At 57.8% G+C, this 18,013-nt stretch overlaps 1 protein-coding gene across 1 annotated transcript in view; it reads left to right on the plus strand.

The window, feature by feature from the left end:
- FMNL1 (formin like 1) overlaps positions 1-18,013 on the plus strand; it is a 27,180-nt gene that overhangs the window by 3,390 nt on the left and 5,777 nt on the right. The window contains exons 2-14 of the mRNA XM_014447413.2: positions 7,276-7,359; positions 8,861-8,974; positions 9,865-9,938; positions 10,245-10,328; positions 10,705-10,842; positions 12,676-12,784; positions 13,296-13,372; positions 13,577-13,670; positions 14,545-14,619; positions 14,923-15,033; positions 16,253-16,402; positions 16,954-17,055; positions 17,213-17,496. Of these exons, the coding sequence (XP_014302899.1) occupies positions 7,276-7,359; positions 8,861-8,974; positions 9,865-9,938; positions 10,245-10,328; positions 10,705-10,842; positions 12,676-12,784; positions 13,296-13,372; positions 13,577-13,670; positions 14,545-14,619; positions 14,923-15,033; positions 16,253-16,402; positions 16,954-17,055; positions 17,213-17,496 (1,496 nt within the window). The remainder of the gene's footprint in view (positions 1-7,275; positions 7,360-8,860; positions 8,975-9,864; positions 9,939-10,244; positions 10,329-10,704; positions 10,843-12,675; positions 12,785-13,295; positions 13,373-13,576; positions 13,671-14,544; positions 14,620-14,922; positions 15,034-16,252; positions 16,403-16,953; positions 17,056-17,212; positions 17,497-18,013) is intronic.

Here is an 18,013-nt window from a genome sequence, read left to right on the forward strand (position 1 = left end):
TGTGCCTGAGGCTGAGAGTGATGCTGGCATCCCAGAAAGGAGGCTGGACCCACTTGGAGAAGAATCTGCTGATGGGGCCTAGCTACCCGGGAGTGCCCTTAGCCTGTGCCCAGGGTCATGGGCACTTGGCTAGGCTGTGTGGAGGGGTCAGGACAGCCCCAAGCAGGGTGTGGGTGCTGGGATCCTGCTTTAGCTGGACCCCTTCCCCCCTGGAGCTGGTGTACAGAGCAGAGGTGGTATCTCCCTGCTGTGGGCCTGCCAGGGAGGCGCTGTCTCCTTGACCAGCTCCCTCCCTGGGGTGGGGCAGATGAAGTATGGGGGCACGTAGCTGTGGGGTGGCTCAGGCCTCCCATCTCTGGGGGGGTCTCACACAGAGGATCCCAGTGGAGTGGTGGCCATGTGGTCAGATGCTGGGCTGGGCAGAGGCTGTGGGTTGACACTCCCAGCAGGCAGGGCGGGCACATGCTGGCCCTGGCACCCAGGGACGCGGTGGGCATGATTCACAGTGACATCTGGGGCCAGTTGGCAAAGAGCTGGGTGAGATGGGCAGGAGCAGGTGGGGCTGCTCGGAGGGCCACCTCTGCATTTTTCCCAGAAACATGGAGCCCTGGAAGGTGGCTCGGGCCTCCTGCCTCTGGGAGGGGCCGGGGTTACTCGTGGGAAAGGCAGAGGAGATTCCTGGGCTTTGGGGGCGTGAAGTTTGGGTGCTGCATTTTGTCTTTGCCACTTTGTGACCTTGAGCAAGTCATCTGTCCCCTCTGAGCTTCAGTTTTCCTCACGTGTGAAAAGAGGATAGTAATGGCATCTGCCCGCCTCCTAGGACTGTTGGAGGGATTAAATAGAGTGGAGGGACCCGCCCTGTGTGGCTCAGTCGTTGAGCATTGACCCATGAACCAGGAGGTCAATTCCTAGTCAGGGCACATGCCCGGGTTGTGGGCTTGATCCCCAGTGGGGGGCGTGCAGGAGGCAGCCGATCGATGATTCTCTCATTGATGTTTCTATCTCTCTGTCCTTCTCCCTTCCCCTCTCTCTAAAAAATCAATTAAAATATTAAAAAATAAATAGAGTTGAGGGGATTAGATAGAGGGCTTAGCACAGTGCCTGACGCAGAGCAGGTGCTCAGTAAACACTCTGCACTGTGAGGCGGGGGGATGACGGTGGGGTCGGTCCGGTCCTCTCCATCTTGGGGCCCTTCTAGATGAAAGAGCCCACTTGGGCCTCTCCCCTGCCCCTACCCCCCTTACCAAGACCAACCAAGGTTGCTGTCTTTAGCCATCACCGGCCAGGCTGCCTTCCCTGCCATCATGCAGGTCGGCAACAGTAGGGCCTACACCGAAAACTGCCTGGCGGCCGGAAACCACGAGCGGGAGGCCCGCCTCCCTCGGAGGGTGGGGCAGCGGTGTTGCTAACGGTAGGTGGTTAACTGTACGCACATGTGGAAGGGGGCAGGGAGGCCTCCACTTCCCTCTGAGAGAGGGTGCGCTGGTGGTGGTGGTGGTGGGGGGGGTTCCCCAGTGAGTAAGAGCTCGGTGTGGGCAACAACAGGAAGCGTAGGGTGCTGGGTGGCAGGAAATGGGGCTGGCTGTTCCTGATTCCTCAGACGGGAGACTGGGCCAGGCTGTCTGCAGAAGACCTGGGGGGCCGGGACCCACATTTTTCATAGTCCTCGGTGCTCCTTCTTTAGAGGGAAGGGAATCGTCTTACCTGCTTGCCAGCCAGGTCACCGTGGGCTAGCGACTGAATCTCTCCGTGCCTCCGTTTCTCATTTGTGAAATGGGGACTGAAATAGTGTCAATCCCGTAGGCTTGTTGTTGAGGTTTCAATGAGTTAAAGCATTGAGAATGGAACCTCGCACAGAATGTTTTGGGAGTATTTATTATTAGTGTTTAAATATAATTTTCATTGATTTCAGGGAGGAAGGGAGAGGGAGAGAGAGATAGAAACATCAATGATGAGAGAGAATGATGAGAGGGAATCATTGATCAGCTACCTCCTGCATGCCTCCCACTGGGGATCGAGCCCACATCCCAGGCTTGTGCCCTGACCGGGAATTGAACTGTGACCTCTTGATTCAGACATCTACACTCAACCACTGAGCCACACCAGCCAGGCTGGGACTATTTATTATTATTGTTGTTGTTCTCCTACCAACTTGGCTTTATGGGCAGTGCCTGCGGCCCTGGCTCCCACCCTGCTTGTCCTTGTCCCTGCTGTGGGAATCCTTGAACCCTGATGGGAGAAACTGTTAACTTTCTGGGGTTTTCAGTACTTGATCCTAGGCTTGGGTTACCCCACAACCCTCTCCTATAAGCCTGGATTGCTGGCCCTAAGAGCCCCAGAAAATCTAGATGTTGGAATTTTTTTAAGTGGATAAAATTGATTGTTTTTGGAGATATGCTGAGAGCTCTAAAACCAAGGTTGAGGCCAGATAGAGGTGGGTGGGGGAGATAGATGGAGACGTGGGGGCTGGGGGACAGGGCCACTTCTAGGCTCATTAGGCTGTGGAACCCCTGCAGGGCTGGTCTGAGACTGGGGTTGGTGCCCAAGTTCAAGGGTATCCTGGGGCTCCAAGGGGAGAGGGTGGGCAGGTGGCTTGGAATTAGTCTCAGCTCAAATGAAAGTGAAACTGGAGGGTGTGGCCGTGTCCAGATGTAGCCGGAGCCCCTCAGTCTCCAGGGACGCCTCCTGACGTCAGCACTGGGGGCGTCGTAAAGGCCTGCCAGGGCCTGGTCCTGGGGGAGCAAGGCTGGAGGACCCTCTGGCACTCAGAGAGGTAGGAGTAGGGAAGGAGACTGATCTCCACACCTTTTTTTTTTTTTAAATATTTTTATGGATTTCAGAAAGGCAAGGAGGGGAGAGAGACAGAAACATCAATGATGAGAGAGAATCATTGATTGGCTGCCTCCTGCACACCCCACACTGGGGATCAAGCCCACAACCCAGGCATGTGCCCTGACCAGGAATCGAACTGTGACCTCCTAGTTCATAGGCTGATGCTCAATCACTGAGCCATGCAGGTCGGGCTGATCTCCACACATTCTAATAGAAATATTGGGATAAAAAAGAAAGAAAGAAACATTGGGAAATCAGCTCCTTTTCTTGGCTACACCCCAGGAGATGAAGCCTACCTCCTCCTCCCTCTGACCCAAAGCGTGCAGGGAGCGGGGGAGGGTGCTGAAGGGCCAGGTCATTTTTGGCCAAGCCTTGGAGGCAGGTTTGTTTTATCTGGATGTTTTCACTAACTTCTCACCACACGACCCCTCACCTTGGGATCAGAGACGCACTTCCCCACCCCCCGAAGTGCCTCTTCATTGTGGTGCATGACTGAAGAGTCTTACTGCCACCAGAACACAGCTTCGAACGGGGGTTCCTAGGAGCTCTGTGGGTCTGAGGCAGGAGGGAAGTGTGCCCATTGTATTATTTATTTATTTATTTTTAAAATATATTTTATTGATTTCAGACAGGAAGAGAGAGGGAGAGAGAGAGAGAGAGAAACATCAACGATGAGAGAGAATCATCGATTGGCTGCCTCCTGCACGCCCCACACTGGGGACGCAGCCTGAAACCCAGGGATGTGCCCTGACTGGGAATCGAACCGTGACCTCCTGGTTCATAGGTCGATGCTCAACCACTGAGCCACACGGGCCAGGCAAGTGTGCCCATTTTATGGAGAAGGAAATTGAGGCTCAAGGAGCAAAGAAGTGATAGGGCTGGTGGGCCCAGAGCAGCCCCCACCCCAGGAGGCAAGTCACACACCGCTGGATTTCCCTGTCCTTTCCTGGTCCATGGGAGCTCTGTCAGCCGGATTCCTACGTGTCTCCCAGGCTCAGCCCCATCGTGCTGCCTCCCTGCTGAGGGCCCTGGGTCTGGGGGCCTGTTCTTACTTTTCAGGGTGGCCTCACCCCACTCAGAGTGAGTGGCGTCCTCTGGCCCCTCTCCCGCTCCCTAGGGTGCCCATCTCCTCGGTGGGCATGGCCAAGGAACAGCTGCTAATTAGTGCTCAGCGCTGTCAGAGCTATTTCTGATCTCGGAGCCTAAATTTAGCCCGTCTGGCAGGCTGGCATGTGGGCCTGCGGGCCTGAGGGGGGCCAGGTGGGGAAGGGGCAGAGGGGAGAGGGTGGGCCGAGGCCCTGGGTCAGGACAGGTGTGCCGGCTCCAGCAGAGGCCTCCCCTCCCCACTAATTACCATGGTGCTGTCCCGGGGGACGGGCCAGGGCTCTGGAGCAGAGTTAGCTCTGGGCTCAAAGCCCACCCAGCTCCCCTCTTACTGGCTTTGTAACCTGGGGCCGGTCCCTAATCCGTGCTGGCACCTGTGAGATGGGCTAATCATGGTGCCAGTGATGGTGTGAGAGTGGACAGTGGTCACCTGCGTGCAAGGCTCAGAGCAGTGCCCAGCTCCCGGCTCCGTAAGCTTTCAGGCAAAGCCGGCCCCCACAATGGTTGGTGCCGCTGGGACCATTCCAGGCCCCAAACAGGTCCCGGGTTGGGTGAGGGCCCGGAAAGACCCATGTTGGGAAATGGCTCTTCCCTCCAAGCCGCAGCGGTTCTCAACCTGTGGGTCGCGACCCCTTCGCCTAAGACCATCCTGCATATCAGATATTTACATGACGATTCATAACAGTAGCAACATTACTGTTATGAAGTCGCAACGAAAATAATTTTATGGTTGGGTCACAACATGAGGAACTGTATTTAAAGGGCCAGAAGGTTGAGAACCACTGCCTAAGGCTCAGCTGCCCCTCACCCACCCCCCCACCTCCCTCCCCTCTGGTTCTGCTCCGGTTTCCTTGTTATTGCCTGTCCTCCCTCCCTCACTGCTTCTTCCTTCCCCTCAGCCTTGCCCCATCACTTTAGCCCTGCCCCGCCCTGGGTCTCTGTGGGGTGGGGATGGATGAGAGAGAGAGAGAGAGAGAGAGAGAGAGAGAGAGAGAGAGCAGGGAGGCCTCCCTGGCCCAGTAGAACCCTCCCCAAGGGCAGGAGCTGCTCTGGCCGTGGCCCTGGTTGGGTTGGAGGAGGTAGTGGCTGAGGCAGTAGCAGTTTCCCCAGTCGGGGCTCCTTTCACAAGCAGGGTGAGGAGTGACGCATCCCCACGCCCAGCCGGCCTGGGGGGCTGCTGGAAGGGCAGTTTCACCTTTCACCTCGGGGCCCAGACAGAAAGCTTGGGCAATGGAGGCTGAGCGCGCAGCTTCCTGTGGTCTGGGGCTGACCCAGGGCTGTGATTTTGGGGATGAGGTCTGGGCAGAGCCCTAGCGCTAGGCCCAGCACCCCAGAGAGGAAGCTGGCTGTGGGCCTCGGTGGGTGTGGCCCCTCTCAGTTCCAGCTGTGGCCTCCCGTCTGCGCGTCAGGGCGACGTGAGCTGGGGACCGGGCTTCCTCTCATATCGCCCCAGGAGACTTGGAGCTCCTGGGGGGCAAGAACTGTTTCCTGGGGGCTGACACATAGTAGACACTCAATAAACCTGAGGTTTACTGCATTGGGGTGAATTGGCATCGTCTTCTGGGTCTATTAGGAAGACCTGCTAAGTCTTGGGGGTCCAGGAGCCCTGAGTGCTGGCAACACCCGGTGACTCCACAGCCCCAGCAGGACCGTATGCCTGCCCTGTGGGGGAGGGGCTCGACAGGGACACCACACCCATGAGGACCCAGGCAGAGCCCTGCTGAGGTTTCCTTAGCTCCCGAGGGGAGTCCCAGCCTGGGCCACCGGTACCACAGACCCAGCCTGGGCCACAGACCCAGCATGCTGTCTGCGCTCCCCAGGTCCTGTGGCTGGGTGACCTTCCCGTGGAATCCCCCCTCCCACCCCCGAAGCCATGATGCACCTGCTTGGAATTCCCTGACCTTCTGACCTCATCTCCCTCAGCCTGTCTCCATCTCCTTCTTTCCAGAAGTGACGAGGTGGGAGGGGCTGGAGAGGGATGGGGAAGAAGGCTGCTGTCTGCATCATTGCAAGATTTTTTGGTGTTGCCCTAGCCCAGTGGTCCGCAAACTCATTAGTCAACAGAGCCAAATGTCAACAGTACAACGATTGAAATTTCTTTGAGAGCCAAATCTTTTAAACTTAAATGATATAGGTAGGTACATTGTTATTAACTTAATTAGGGTACTCCTAAGGCTTAGGAAGAGCCACACTCAAGGGGCCAAAGAGCCGCATGTGGCTCGAAAGCCGCAGTTTGCCGACCACGGCCCTAGCCGATTCGGCTCAGTGGATAGAGTGTTGGCCCTTGGACTGAAAGGTCCCGGGTTCGATTCTGGGCAAGGGTCAAGGGCATGTACCTCGGTTGCAGGCTCGATCCCCGGCCCTGGTTGGGGCACGTGTGGGAGGCAACCAATCGATGTGTCTCTCTCACATTGATGTTTCTAGCTCTCTGTCTCTCCCCCTCCCTTCCACTCTCTCTAAAAATCACTGGAAAAATATGCTCAGGTGAGGATCAACAAAGAGGTTTTTCTGGTGTTTGTGAGACACTGGTGCCCTGGGCTGGGCATGTGGTGTCTGGTGGTGTGTGGCCACACTGGAGCCTGTCTGTAGATGGCTCTCCTGTTAGCTTCTCGCCCCAATGGAGAAGGGATGATACCTTCTTATTGCACACTAGAGGCCTGGTGCACACAATTTGTGCACGGGAGGGGGGTATCCCTCAGCCCGGCCTTCACCCTCTCCAATCTGGGACCCCTTGGGGGCTGTCTGACTGCCGGTTTATCGGGCCTAAACCAGCAGTCAGACATCCCTCTCGAAATCCGGGACCACTGGCTCCTAACCACTTGCCTGCCTGCCTGCCTGATTGCCCCTAACTGCCCTCCCCTGCCAGCCTGATCACCCCCAACTGCCTCTGCCTCAGCCCCTGCCACCGTGGCTTTGTCCAGAAGACGTCCGGTCTAATTAGCATATTACCCTTTTATTAGTATAGATGGGGAGATGAGCCCAGAGGTGTTTGAGGTCCCAGGAAGTTAGGCTGAGAACCTACACTCCTGCCTGCATGCCAGGTGTGCCAGGGAGTTGGTGTGGGGTGACAGAGCTCAGGCCCAGGGTCAGGCCGACTCCTATCCAAATCTCAATGTCACTTTCTAGCTGTTGGGCCTAGGGCAGGGCGCTCCACCTCGGTGCCTCAGTTTCCTCATTGGCTAATGTTACTTGTCTCCCGAGGTGAGTGTGACAGGGATTCATGTGTATGACAGACCTCTAGGGAGCTGGTCCCTAGTGGGTTCCCTGAAAATGCCCGTGCCCCCTCCCTCCCTGCTGGGCCCCAGGCTCAGGGTCTTTGTCTTGTCCTCCCCCTCCCAGAACTGCATGAACTTGCCCCCGGACAAGGTCCAGCTGCTGAGCCAGTATGACAACGAGAAGAAGTGGGAGCTCATCTGTGACCAGGTGGGTACCAGGACCCTTCTGCCACTGGATGCCCTGCCCCGGCCGGGCTGGGGCTGGCTGGAGAGGAGGCACTGCCATGCTGCCCAAAGGGCCAAGACCCTACCCAGAGGCCAGGGCAGCATGCGGGGAGGCGCTGGGGTGCTGGCGGCAGCTGCAGGGCCCCGGAATCGCCCTCTCTTGGACATGGGCCTCTCTGGAGACCCATGAGTCATGAGCAGGGCTGGGTCTGTCCTCTGAAGAGCTGGCGGGGGCTAGTCCATGAGCTAGCCGGTTCAGCTGGGGCTGTGTCACCATCCTCCCGCTCAGCTTCCTGGAGCAGCCTCTGTCCACCCTCCAGCTCCCGGCGGGGGAAGAAAGGGAATCCCCCGGGGTTGGACATCTTTGCCTGACCCCAGGGGAAGTGGGCAGGGTCCCTGTCCTCCTTTAACCTTGGGTCCGGAGGAGCTGCCGTCCACCACGCAGCTCCCCAAGCCCACCGGTTGCTAAGTGGTGGAGCAGGGACTAGAACCCCTGCCTCGGTTTGGTTTGCGCAGTCAGGAGCCTGGGCTGCCACCTTCAAGGCTCACTGGCTGCCCTGGCCCTGCCAGCTTCTAGGGCTGCTGTCCATGGTAGCCGGAGGACCCCTCCCACTGCCGGGACAGGGCGGGGCCTTGTGGCTGCAGTGATTTTAGTGAACAGGGAGGCGGGCCTGTGGCCCGGTGGCTGAGGGTGGGGAGAGGGGAGCAGGGAGTCTCCCCTGGGAGCCAGGGCTAGGCCTTCTGCGGCTGCTAATGGAGGGGAGGAGCTGGCAGGGCTGGAGTCTGGGGTTGGGGGTGGGGAAAGGGCGAGGCCTTGGGGAGGGGGGGGAGAGCTACCACCAGAGGCTCTGAGGCTGTAGTAGGGGGTCCCTGCCACTGGGCCTGGCTTCTCAGGTTGGGCTCAAAAGCCTGGGAGAGGTGGAAGGTGGAGGGCTGGGCAGGTGTGAGGGGCCCGGGGTGGGAAGGATGGGAGCTCCTCTGGTAGGAGCCTTTGATAGGCCACCACCTCTTTGTGGGAGTGGCTCCTGGAGCGCTGGGTGGGGCGGGGAGTCAGGAGCCCAGGAGATGGGCACACACAGGAGTTCCTAACCTCCCAGGTGATTGGACAGCTCGGGTAGTGTCCTGGGGAAGGGGCCCCCAGCCTGCGGAGGACCCGGGCCTGTTCATAAGGTCCCTCCAGTGTTTTCTTCCCAGCATACCCAGCTGGGAGGGTGCCCCCTACTGGGGGGTCTGAGTCCCCTCCTCCCAGGTGGGGTGTATGGCAGGACTGACCCCTCCAAACTCCACCCAAGACTGTGCTAGAGCCACAGTGGGAAGGAAAGGCTGGGCCCAGGCCTGGGGTCTTTGGAAGTGGCCTGGCTGATGGTTTGGTTAGGGCTTTGGTATTTCCCAGGAACGTGGGGTCAAAGCTGAGAATGGGATGTTGGGACAAAGCTGGTCATTTGCCCTGGCTGGTTCCTGTACACCCCATTCCATCTCCCCAGGAGCGGTTTCAAGTCAAGAACCCCCCCACAGCCTATATCCAGAAGCTGAAGAGCTACCTGGAAACTGGTGGGGTCAGCCGAAAGGTAGCATCGGATTGGATGTCCAACCTGGGGGTACATGTCTCCCCCTTTTTCTCTGTTCCTTTCCCCCTGCACTTCTAAGCTCTGGGCAGCTGGAGTAACTGTGTGTATAAACTTGCCTGTGGTTGTGTGGGTGCATGTGTGAGTGTGTGTTCACAGGGACTGAGTGCCCTGGGCAGGCACTTGCACAGGTTCCTCTGCATATCCTGTGTGTGCTTACACTGCACACGCGTGTGTACTTGTATAGGTGTGTGCGCCCCGTGTGTCTGTGCATGAATGTGCATGTGTGTACTTTTGTATTCACATATGGATATGTGTGTACCTTTTAAAATATATATATATATATATATTTTATTGATTCCAGAGAGGAAGGGAGAGGGAGAGAGAGATAGAAATATCAATGATGAGAGATCATTGATCGGCTGCCTCCTGCACACCCCCCACCGGGGATGGAGCCTGCAACTCAGGCATGTGCCCTGACCTGGAATCGAACCGTGACCTCCTGGTTTATAGGTCAACGCTCAACCACTGAGCCACACCGGCCGGGCTATGTGTATCTTTGAGTCCATGTACAGGGTGTGTGTGTACCCCACGTGTCTGTGTGTAGATGTGTAGGTACCTTACATTTGTGTCTGGATGTGCATGTGTGTGTGTACCTGGGGTATTCGTGTTTGAATATGTGTGTGTGCCCTGTGGTCCCGGGTGTGTGTGCTGTATGTCTGTGTGTGCACCCTGCGTGTCTGTGCATGGGGGAGTTTGTGTAGCCTGAGAATGCTTATTCTGGGGCAGGTGTGAGGAGGTGGTGGGGGCGGCTGAACGTGAAAGGCCAGTAATGGGGGAAGGGCTGGCTGCTGCCGCAGGGCTTGGTGGGCCTGTGGGAGGCGGGGCTCCACCCACTAGACTCCCCTGTTCTTGGCCCCCAGTTTAAGAGGCGAGTCCAGGAGTCCACTCAGGTGCTGCGGGAGCTGGAGATCTCCCTGAGGACAAACCACATCGGGTGAGCCAGGGCTCAGCTTTCCTCGGGAGGGCCCGGAAGAGCTCTGCCTCCAGGCAGCCCCCGGGGCTTCCCTTGCTGAGTCCCCTCCTACCCCTCCTCTCCCCTGTGGGCCACCTCCGGGGTAGGTCTCCAGGACAGCTTCTCTGCCTCCTCTACCCACACCCCTTGAGGCATGGCCAGGCCGTGGGTCCTGCCTGAGCCCCCGAGCATCCCTGGGGAAAGTGCGCCCCAGGGGCCCGTGCCTGTCCTGTGGGCCCACCCTGGGCAGGACCTTCCTGCCGGTGCTGAAGGAGCCTGTGTCTGCAGGTGGGTGCAGGAGTTCCTCAACGAGGAGAACCGCGGCCTGGATGTGCTCCTCGATTACCTGGCCTTTGCCCAGTGCTCTGTCACGTAAGCCCCTGCCCTTGCCCGCGTGCTGCTCCTGAGTGCTGATCCGCGCCTTTCTGTACCTTGCCGCTCCCCTGGTCACTCCACCCCGTGCAGCCCTAGCTACCCTGGACCCTGCACTGGCCTTGAGCCATGCCTCTTCCTGAAGGCCTGCCATGGACGGGGCGGGATGTATCTTGGGGAGCCCAGCTGGGACCTGGTGTCTTCCTCTTCTGTTCCACTATTCCCTCTCCCCCTACTAAACCCAACACAGTGCCAAGAACACAGCTTCCTCCTGCCCACTCGTCTCTCCTGCAGGACTGTCTCTCCCCTCACTTCCCCCCAGTCTTCGCTTAAGTTCCCCTGCAGTGTTGGCCTCCAACCCCACTCTGACCCTCAGGTATGACATGGAGAGCACAGACAATGGGGCCCCAAGCTCGGAGAAGAGCAAGCCCCTGGAGCAGTCAGTGGAAGACCTCAGCAAGGGCCCACCCGCCTCCTCGGTGCCACAGCCCAGGAGTCGCCACCTGACCGTCAAGTACGTGGGCCCCCTGGCGGGGTGATGGGGAGAAAGGAGAATTCACCCCTAGATCTCTGCAGACAGCCAGCCTCACTCTGGGACATCGGGGATGGTGGGAGGGGTAGCCTGGCATTAGGGGTCAGAGTGAGGGCCTCAAACAGAGCTCGGGGCAGGGATGGGCATCTGGGTGGGTCTGGAATAAGGAGGCGGTTTCTGGGTGAATGGGACCCCTCTTGTATCCATCTAACCCCCTGTTTTCTTCCATGCGGCCTCCAGGTGCCCCCCTTCTCCCCGGTATGTAGTTGCCTGGGGGCAGGTGCATGCCTGGTGGTCTCCCGGGTGGTGGTGGGTGGGGTGAGGCGTTCAACTGATGCCCCTGGGTTCAGCTGCTGTGGATAGGTCACCCCACTCTAACTTAGGGCATCCTGCTGGGGGGTGGGGCGAGGGAAGAAGATGGCCCTGGAGCCTCATGAGGATGCCCACCTTCCTCTCTTCCTACTTTGGGTAGGAAGAGGACTAACTTCATGTTAAGACCCAAAAGCTCACAACATGCTTCATTCATTCATTCATTGAACCAGTGTTTTTTGGCCTTTCCTATGTATCAGTCATGGCAGCAGGTGCTCAGGAGACAGGTACCCTGCCCTGGGGAGTCCTTGGTCTGGTAGGGGACAGTGCGTGACAGGCTGTCATGGAGGTGTGACTGTGAGCTCTGAGAAGGGAGGCGGCCACTGGGGCATCAGGAAGGCTTCCCGGAAGAGGTGGCACGGGAACTGTGCCTGACGATGGTATGGGCTTTACGGGCAGTGATGGGGACAGGGAACGGCATTTCAGGCAGAAGGCACAGCATGAGCAAGAGGCATAGTTTTGCAATGATGAGCGCAGGGCAATGCGGCAGGCAGAGGGCAAGGTGGGGCCTCACGGTGTTGCTGGACATGTGACAGGATCGTCAAGAAGCGCTGATGTGGAAGTCACCATTGGCGAGATCTGCAACAACGAAAACAATCACGCTTTTTAGCAAAGAGTGACTAAGCACACTCATATACTAGCAGCATTTACTCTGTGCCAGGCACTGTTCTGAGCTCATGTCATAGTCCCAACAACCCCATCAGAGAGGTGCTGTTATTATCATTCCTGTTTTACAAATGAGGAAACGGAGGCACAGGGAGACTGAGTAACTTGCACAGTGAGTGGTGAACTGGGGTTTGAGACGAGGCAGTCTGAATTCAGAGGCCGCCACTCCATGTGGAAGATAAGCCCATGTGGCCGGAAGCGCCCCCTTGTGGAGAGCGTTTGCATGGCGGTTTCCAAGCTTTGACTGTCTTTTCTCATAGGCTCTCCATCTCCACAACACAGTAACCCTTCTTTTTTTCTTCTTCTTCTTAAAAATACGTGTGTGTTTTTTTTTATTGATTTCAGAGAGGAAGAGAGAGGAAGATAGATGGAAACATCAATGATGAGAGAGAATCATTGATCAGCTGCCTCCTGCACAGCCCCTACTGGGGATCAAGCCCACAACCCGGGCATGTGCCCTGCCCGGGAATCGAACCTTGACCTCCTGGCTCCTAGGTCGATGCTCAACCACTGAGTCACACTGGCTGGGTCACAGTGACCCTTCTTAATGCCAAGTTTCTGTTAAGGGTCTTTGTTTTCCTGACCCACCCTCCTCCACATCCTCCCAGCATGTCAGGCCCCAGGCCTAGGGACTGAGGGGAACTTCCTGTCCTCAGCCACCCTCTTGGTTGGGTAGATGTGCCCCCCTCTGACCCCAGAGGCCATCTGAGTGTTGGGGGTTTGGCCAGGAAGCTGGGTTTGGGACTCTGACCCCTGCTGCCTCCTCCCCACCCCGCCCAGGCTGACCCCAGCCCACAGCAGGAAGACCCTGCGAAACTCGCGCATCGTCAGCCAGAAGGATGACGTCCACGTCTGCATTATGTGCTTGCGTGCCATCATGAACTACCAGGTTGGTCAGCCAGGCCAGTCCTTACCAGGGGCTGCCTAAGCCGCTGAGGTGCTGGGACCGACTGTGCCCCCGCCCTGTCCTCCACTGGAGGACCTGGGGATCCGGGCTGTTGGCTCAGGGTCTTGAGGCCGACCATCTTCTGCCCCTTCCTGGCCAGGTCCCCTAGAGGACCCGGGCATGGGTATGTCCCACGTGGGGACTTAGGCATACCCACCAAGAAAGGCTGGTCACCTGGCCCATGGGGAGAGCAGCTCTGGGTTATTTCATTGGGAGGAGTGATAAGTGAAGCCGGCCTTTGAGGACTCCCTGTCCAAGGTGCTGAGTCCTGACACTGACTTTTGAACAAAGGTATTTAAAAAGAGGGACCAGGCTTTGGCTGCCTCCGAAGAGGCTGTGGGTAGATATAAAGAACGTCCTAAGCGCAAGGGCAGTGGTGTGGCCCTGGCGATCCCAGAAGTGCTGGCAGTCCTGGGGGCCTGCCTGGAGGAGCTGACCTCTTCCCTCTCCCCAGTCTGGCTTCAGCCTCGTCATGAGCCACCCAGCCTGTGTCAATGAGATTGCTCTGAGCCTCAACAACAAGAACCCCAGGTGAGGTCCAGGCCCCTAGCCTTTCTCTATCTAGATTCTCCTGCTACTTAACTGCTTGCCTACTCTGTCCCCCCATGCTCAGGACTACGGCTCCGGCTCATTCCACCCCCCTCACCAGCTTGCCTGTCTGTCATGAGCCAGGCCCCTGTCCACCTTTGCGTTGGGCCTGCTGTTCTTGAGGGTCAACCTGACTTCTCTCCCCAGAACCAAGGCTCTGGTGCTGGAGCTGCTGGCGGCCGTGTGCCTGGTGCGGGGAGGACACGACATCATCCTTGCAGCCTTTGACAACTTCAAGGAGGTACTGGAGGTCCCCCCCTCCAAAGGTGCACTTGTCCTCTTAGAGCCCTGCTGGCAGTTGTGGCCTCTGCTGGGGGAAGTTGGGGATGTGAGGTGGACGTTTGGGGAACACAGGGTGGGGACCATCTGGGGTGGGGAAGCTCTGAAGAGAAGGTGTAGAGTCACGTAGGGGCACTGCCTGGGGTGACAGGGACAGCTATGAGCATCGGCTGACCCTCTGACCCCCAGCCTTGCCATATCCAAGTTGGACTTGATCCAGAGTTGCTGACTCTGGTTAACTGGCTCATGAGAAGTGAATGCTTGAGAATACGATGCAGAAGTCAGCACATGGCATTCATACCTTTAAGGAATATTTATTGAGCACCTACTATGTGTCAGACACAGAGTGGGCACTCGAGATGTATTAGTGATCATTTCACAAAAGAAATACGGCAGGGAAAGGCAGATAATAAACAACAGAATAAACACGCAAATTATATAGTGTTTTAGAAAATGCTAGGTGCTATGGGGGAAAAGTGAGGGGTGCTGTAGGGGTTGCGGGAGCTGGTTGCAGGGTGGTCAGGGAGGCCTCCTGAGAAGGTGGGATTTGATCAGAGCTGCGAGGGAAGTGAGGGACTTGGCGTGGCGGCTCTCTCAGGTAAGAGCACACCAGGCAGATGGATCAGGAAGTGCAAATGCCCTGAGGTGGGGAGGTGCCAGGATGCCAGTGCGGCCTGAGTGAGGGGGTTATGAGAGATCGAGGGGGAGGGGAGGTTTTGAGCAGAAGAGAATCATGGCCTGACTGAGATTTAACTTGAGAGGAGCCTGTAGCAGCTGGAAGATGGCTTAGGAGGTGTAGCCCTGGGCCCTCAGTGACAGCCATTGTCCCCACCCAGGTGTGTGGGGAGCAGCACCGCTTTGAAAAGCTGATGGAATACTTCCGGAATGAAGACAGCAACATCGACTTCATGGTGAGCTCAGGGGCCCAGCTGGGGCTCGGCCACTCTCAGATGCAAGGTGTGGCCAGGGGCCTGGGTGTCTGCCCCTGCAAAGTATGAGGATTGATGGTTGGGGTGGGGGTGGGGGAGGGTTAGATGTTTGAGAGGGGGAGGCAGGAGGGAGGGGACATGGGAGAGAAATATGGGTAGGGACAAAGCTGGGTTAGTGGAGTGAGAAATGAGGGAGGCAGACTTGGGGAGTATGTGGGGGGCAGAAGGCACTGAGAACCCCTCACCCAGAGGATCACAGACCTGCTCATGTCCCCCACCCCCCAGGTGGCCTGCATGCAATTCATCAACATCGTGGTGCACTCAGTGGAGAACATGAACTTCCGAGTCTTCCTGCAATATGAGTTCACCCACCTGGGCCTGGACCTGTACTTGGAGGTGAGCCCTGCACTCTCCCCGGACTTAACCGTTTGCCCGGAGTATGGCTCAGTGGTTGGCAGCATGGGTGTTGGGGTCAGGCAGGCTTGGGTTCAAATCCTGGCTCTGTCACTTCCTAGCCAATGTGACCTTGGAGAGGTCTCTTCTCTCTGAGTCTCAGTTTTCCCATCTGTAAAATAGGAGAATCTTAGCGATAATAATGGCTCTCCATAGGATGGCGTCTGCCACATAATAGACACCCAGTCCATGGAGCCGGGCACGAGAACGGGCTTTAGGTGGCCCTGGGTCTGGCTCCCGGAGCACACTATGGGGAGGGCAGAGAGACTGGGCCAAGGGGAGAGCTGGCGCACACCGGATGGGCCGGCCATGGCAGCTCCTTTCCCTGGGGAAGGCGGACAGGGGGCTTGGTGCTTCCTGGCCTGAGCAGAGAAGCTGCAGTTTTCTTCTCGAATTCCTTGGGAGACTTCGTGGGGGAGGGCCTTTGGGATCGGATTGATTAAGCCACGACTAGCAGCAGGCTAGGGTGCTATTTCTACACAAGGGAATATTATTCAGCCACAAAAGGAATGAAATACTGATCCATGCTACAACACAGAGCCTTGAAAACATTATGATAAGTGAAAGAAGTCAGACACAAAGCACCACATAATGTATGATGCTTTTATAGAAAATGTCCAGAATAGGTAAGTCCATAGGGATAGAAAGTGGATTGGTGGTTGGCAGGGGCCGGGGGAGGAGAGAATGGGGAGTGGCTGCTAATGGGGACAGGGTTCTGGAATTAGATAGCAATAATGGTTGCACAACCTTGTGACTATACTAAGAACTCCTGAGCTGTACAGTTTAAAATAGTGAATTATATCTCCATAAAGAATAAAGGAGCCCGGCCAGTGTGGCTCAGTGGTTGAGCATCGACTCATGAACCAAGAGGTCACCAGTTTGATTCCCGGTCAGGGCACATGCTGGGGTTGTAGGCTTGATCCCCAATGGGGGGCATGCAGGAGGCAGCTGCTCAATGATGTTTCTCTCTTATCGATGTTTCTATCTCCCCTTCTTTCTATCTAAAAACAAACAAACAAACAAAAACTCAAAAGAAAAAAGAATCAAGGGGAAAAAGCAGGCTAGGGCTCCGGCCCCTTCCTCTGGGCTCTGGTGGGGATGGGGTGGTGTTGGAAAGACCCCCTCACACCAGGCCTCACCCACCTTTCCCTCTGGGAGACAGAAGCTTCGGGTCACAGAGAGCGACAAGCTGCAGGTGCAGATCCAGGCGTACCTGGACAATGTGTTTGACGTGGGCGTGCTGCTGGAGGACACGGAGACCAAGAACGCTGTGCTGGAGCACATGGAGGAGCTGCAGGAGCAGGTGACCCTGGTGAGAGCCGCTCCTGAACTTGGCCCCGAACATAGGCCCACAGGTCCCCACACCGGCCTCAGGCGCTGGGCTTAACACTGGTTCTAGGAGTGAATTGGGCATGGCTGCCTGGCTCCTGCGTTTTACCTGAACCTACATCCTCAATCCTTTCTGGGTGTCTTTCTCAGTGAGTGTTCACTGAGCTCCTACACTGTGCGGGGCCCCTGGGGACGACAGGCCCCCTCCTCTCCCAGTGCCCAGACCCCAGGCCCTGACTTGGGGGGACCGTCCAGCCTAAGGCCCCTCCCAGCTAGGTTTCCTCTTCATCTACCTCCCCCATTGGTGGGGCCTTGGATTCCCCTTCCGAGAGAACGTTAGCGCCCTCAGTGCCTCACCCACTTGGGTTCAAGTGCCAGGCTCGGCCCACCCAACACCTTGGGCTGTGCGTCAGGAAGCCGCCCCCAGCTCTCCAGACGGCCAGGCCTGATGCCGCCCCCTCGCCGGTGGTGCCAGTGCCTGGTGGTGCCAGTGCCTGGGTGCGGGTGGGAACTCACCATGTGCCGCCGCCACAGCTGACAGAGCGGCTTCGGGACGCGGAGAACGAGTCCATGGCTAAGATCGCCGAGCTGGAGAAGCAGCTCAGCCAGGCCCGGAAGGAGCTGGAGGCCATGCGGGTGAGGTTGGGGCCGGGGCCGGGCTCGGGGCGTCTGGGTTCCCCAGAACAGCCCAGTTGGGGCTTCTAGACGCTATCCCTCCCTCCGCCCTGGGAAGGCGATGGGGCTCGGCGACAGGCCTGCCGGTGCGCACTGACCCCTCCCCTGGGGCTTGCAGGAGCGCTTCAGCGATTCCACGGCCATGGGCGCCCCCCGGCGTCCACCCGAGCCCGAGAAAGGGCCTGCCCCGGCCTCCGCAAGGCCCTCGGCTCTAGAGCTGAAGGTGGAGGAGCTGGAGGAGAAGGGGTTAATCCGTATCCTGCGGGGACCCGGGGATGCTGTCTCCATCGAGATCCTCCCCGTCGCCGTGGCAACTCCAAGCGGCGGTGATGCCCCGACTCTGGGAGTGCCCACCAGCTCCCCCAGCCCAGGTGCGCCGATCTCCAAGCCGGGTGGGGTGGGGTGGGGTGGGGTGGGGTGGGGTGGGGTGGCAGCCTAAGGACACCGGCCGGAAGAGCGGGGCGGGGCGGGGGCGGAGGGGAGAGGCGGGGCGGGGGCGGAGGGGAGAGGTAGGTTTTGGTTGCGGGTGCAGCTCAGGTAGAGGCGGGTGCGTGGGAAATGGGACCAGTGCGCGTGCGCACGCGGGGAGGCGGAGACCAGACCACGGTAGCGGGACAGGATACTTCCCTTCCCGGTCCTCATCCTCGGTTTCCTCACCGGAAGAGAGGGGGTTCGGTGGAGGAGTCGGCCCTACGGTGTGGCTGGCTGGTCTGTTTTTAAGAATGATGGTCGCGAGTGAGGCGTCCGTGAACCTCCCTCCCGGCGGCGGTATGCTTCATTCCTTTTTTAATGTCCCGTAGATTGGTCATTTTCCCTTCTTCACTGATCATCTTTTTCTTAATAGAATAGATGAGGAGCTTGTGGGGCTGCTCATCGCAAAAGGGCTACTCAAAACTATATTATTGCCGTCCCGAACTGC

This window comes from Myotis lucifugus, unplaced genomic scaffold, assembly GCF_000147115.1.
Source record: "Myotis lucifugus unplaced genomic scaffold, Myoluc2.0 scaffold_652, whole genome shotgun sequence".
Lineage (NCBI taxonomy): Eukaryota > Metazoa > Chordata > Mammalia > Chiroptera > Vespertilionidae > Myotis > Myotis lucifugus.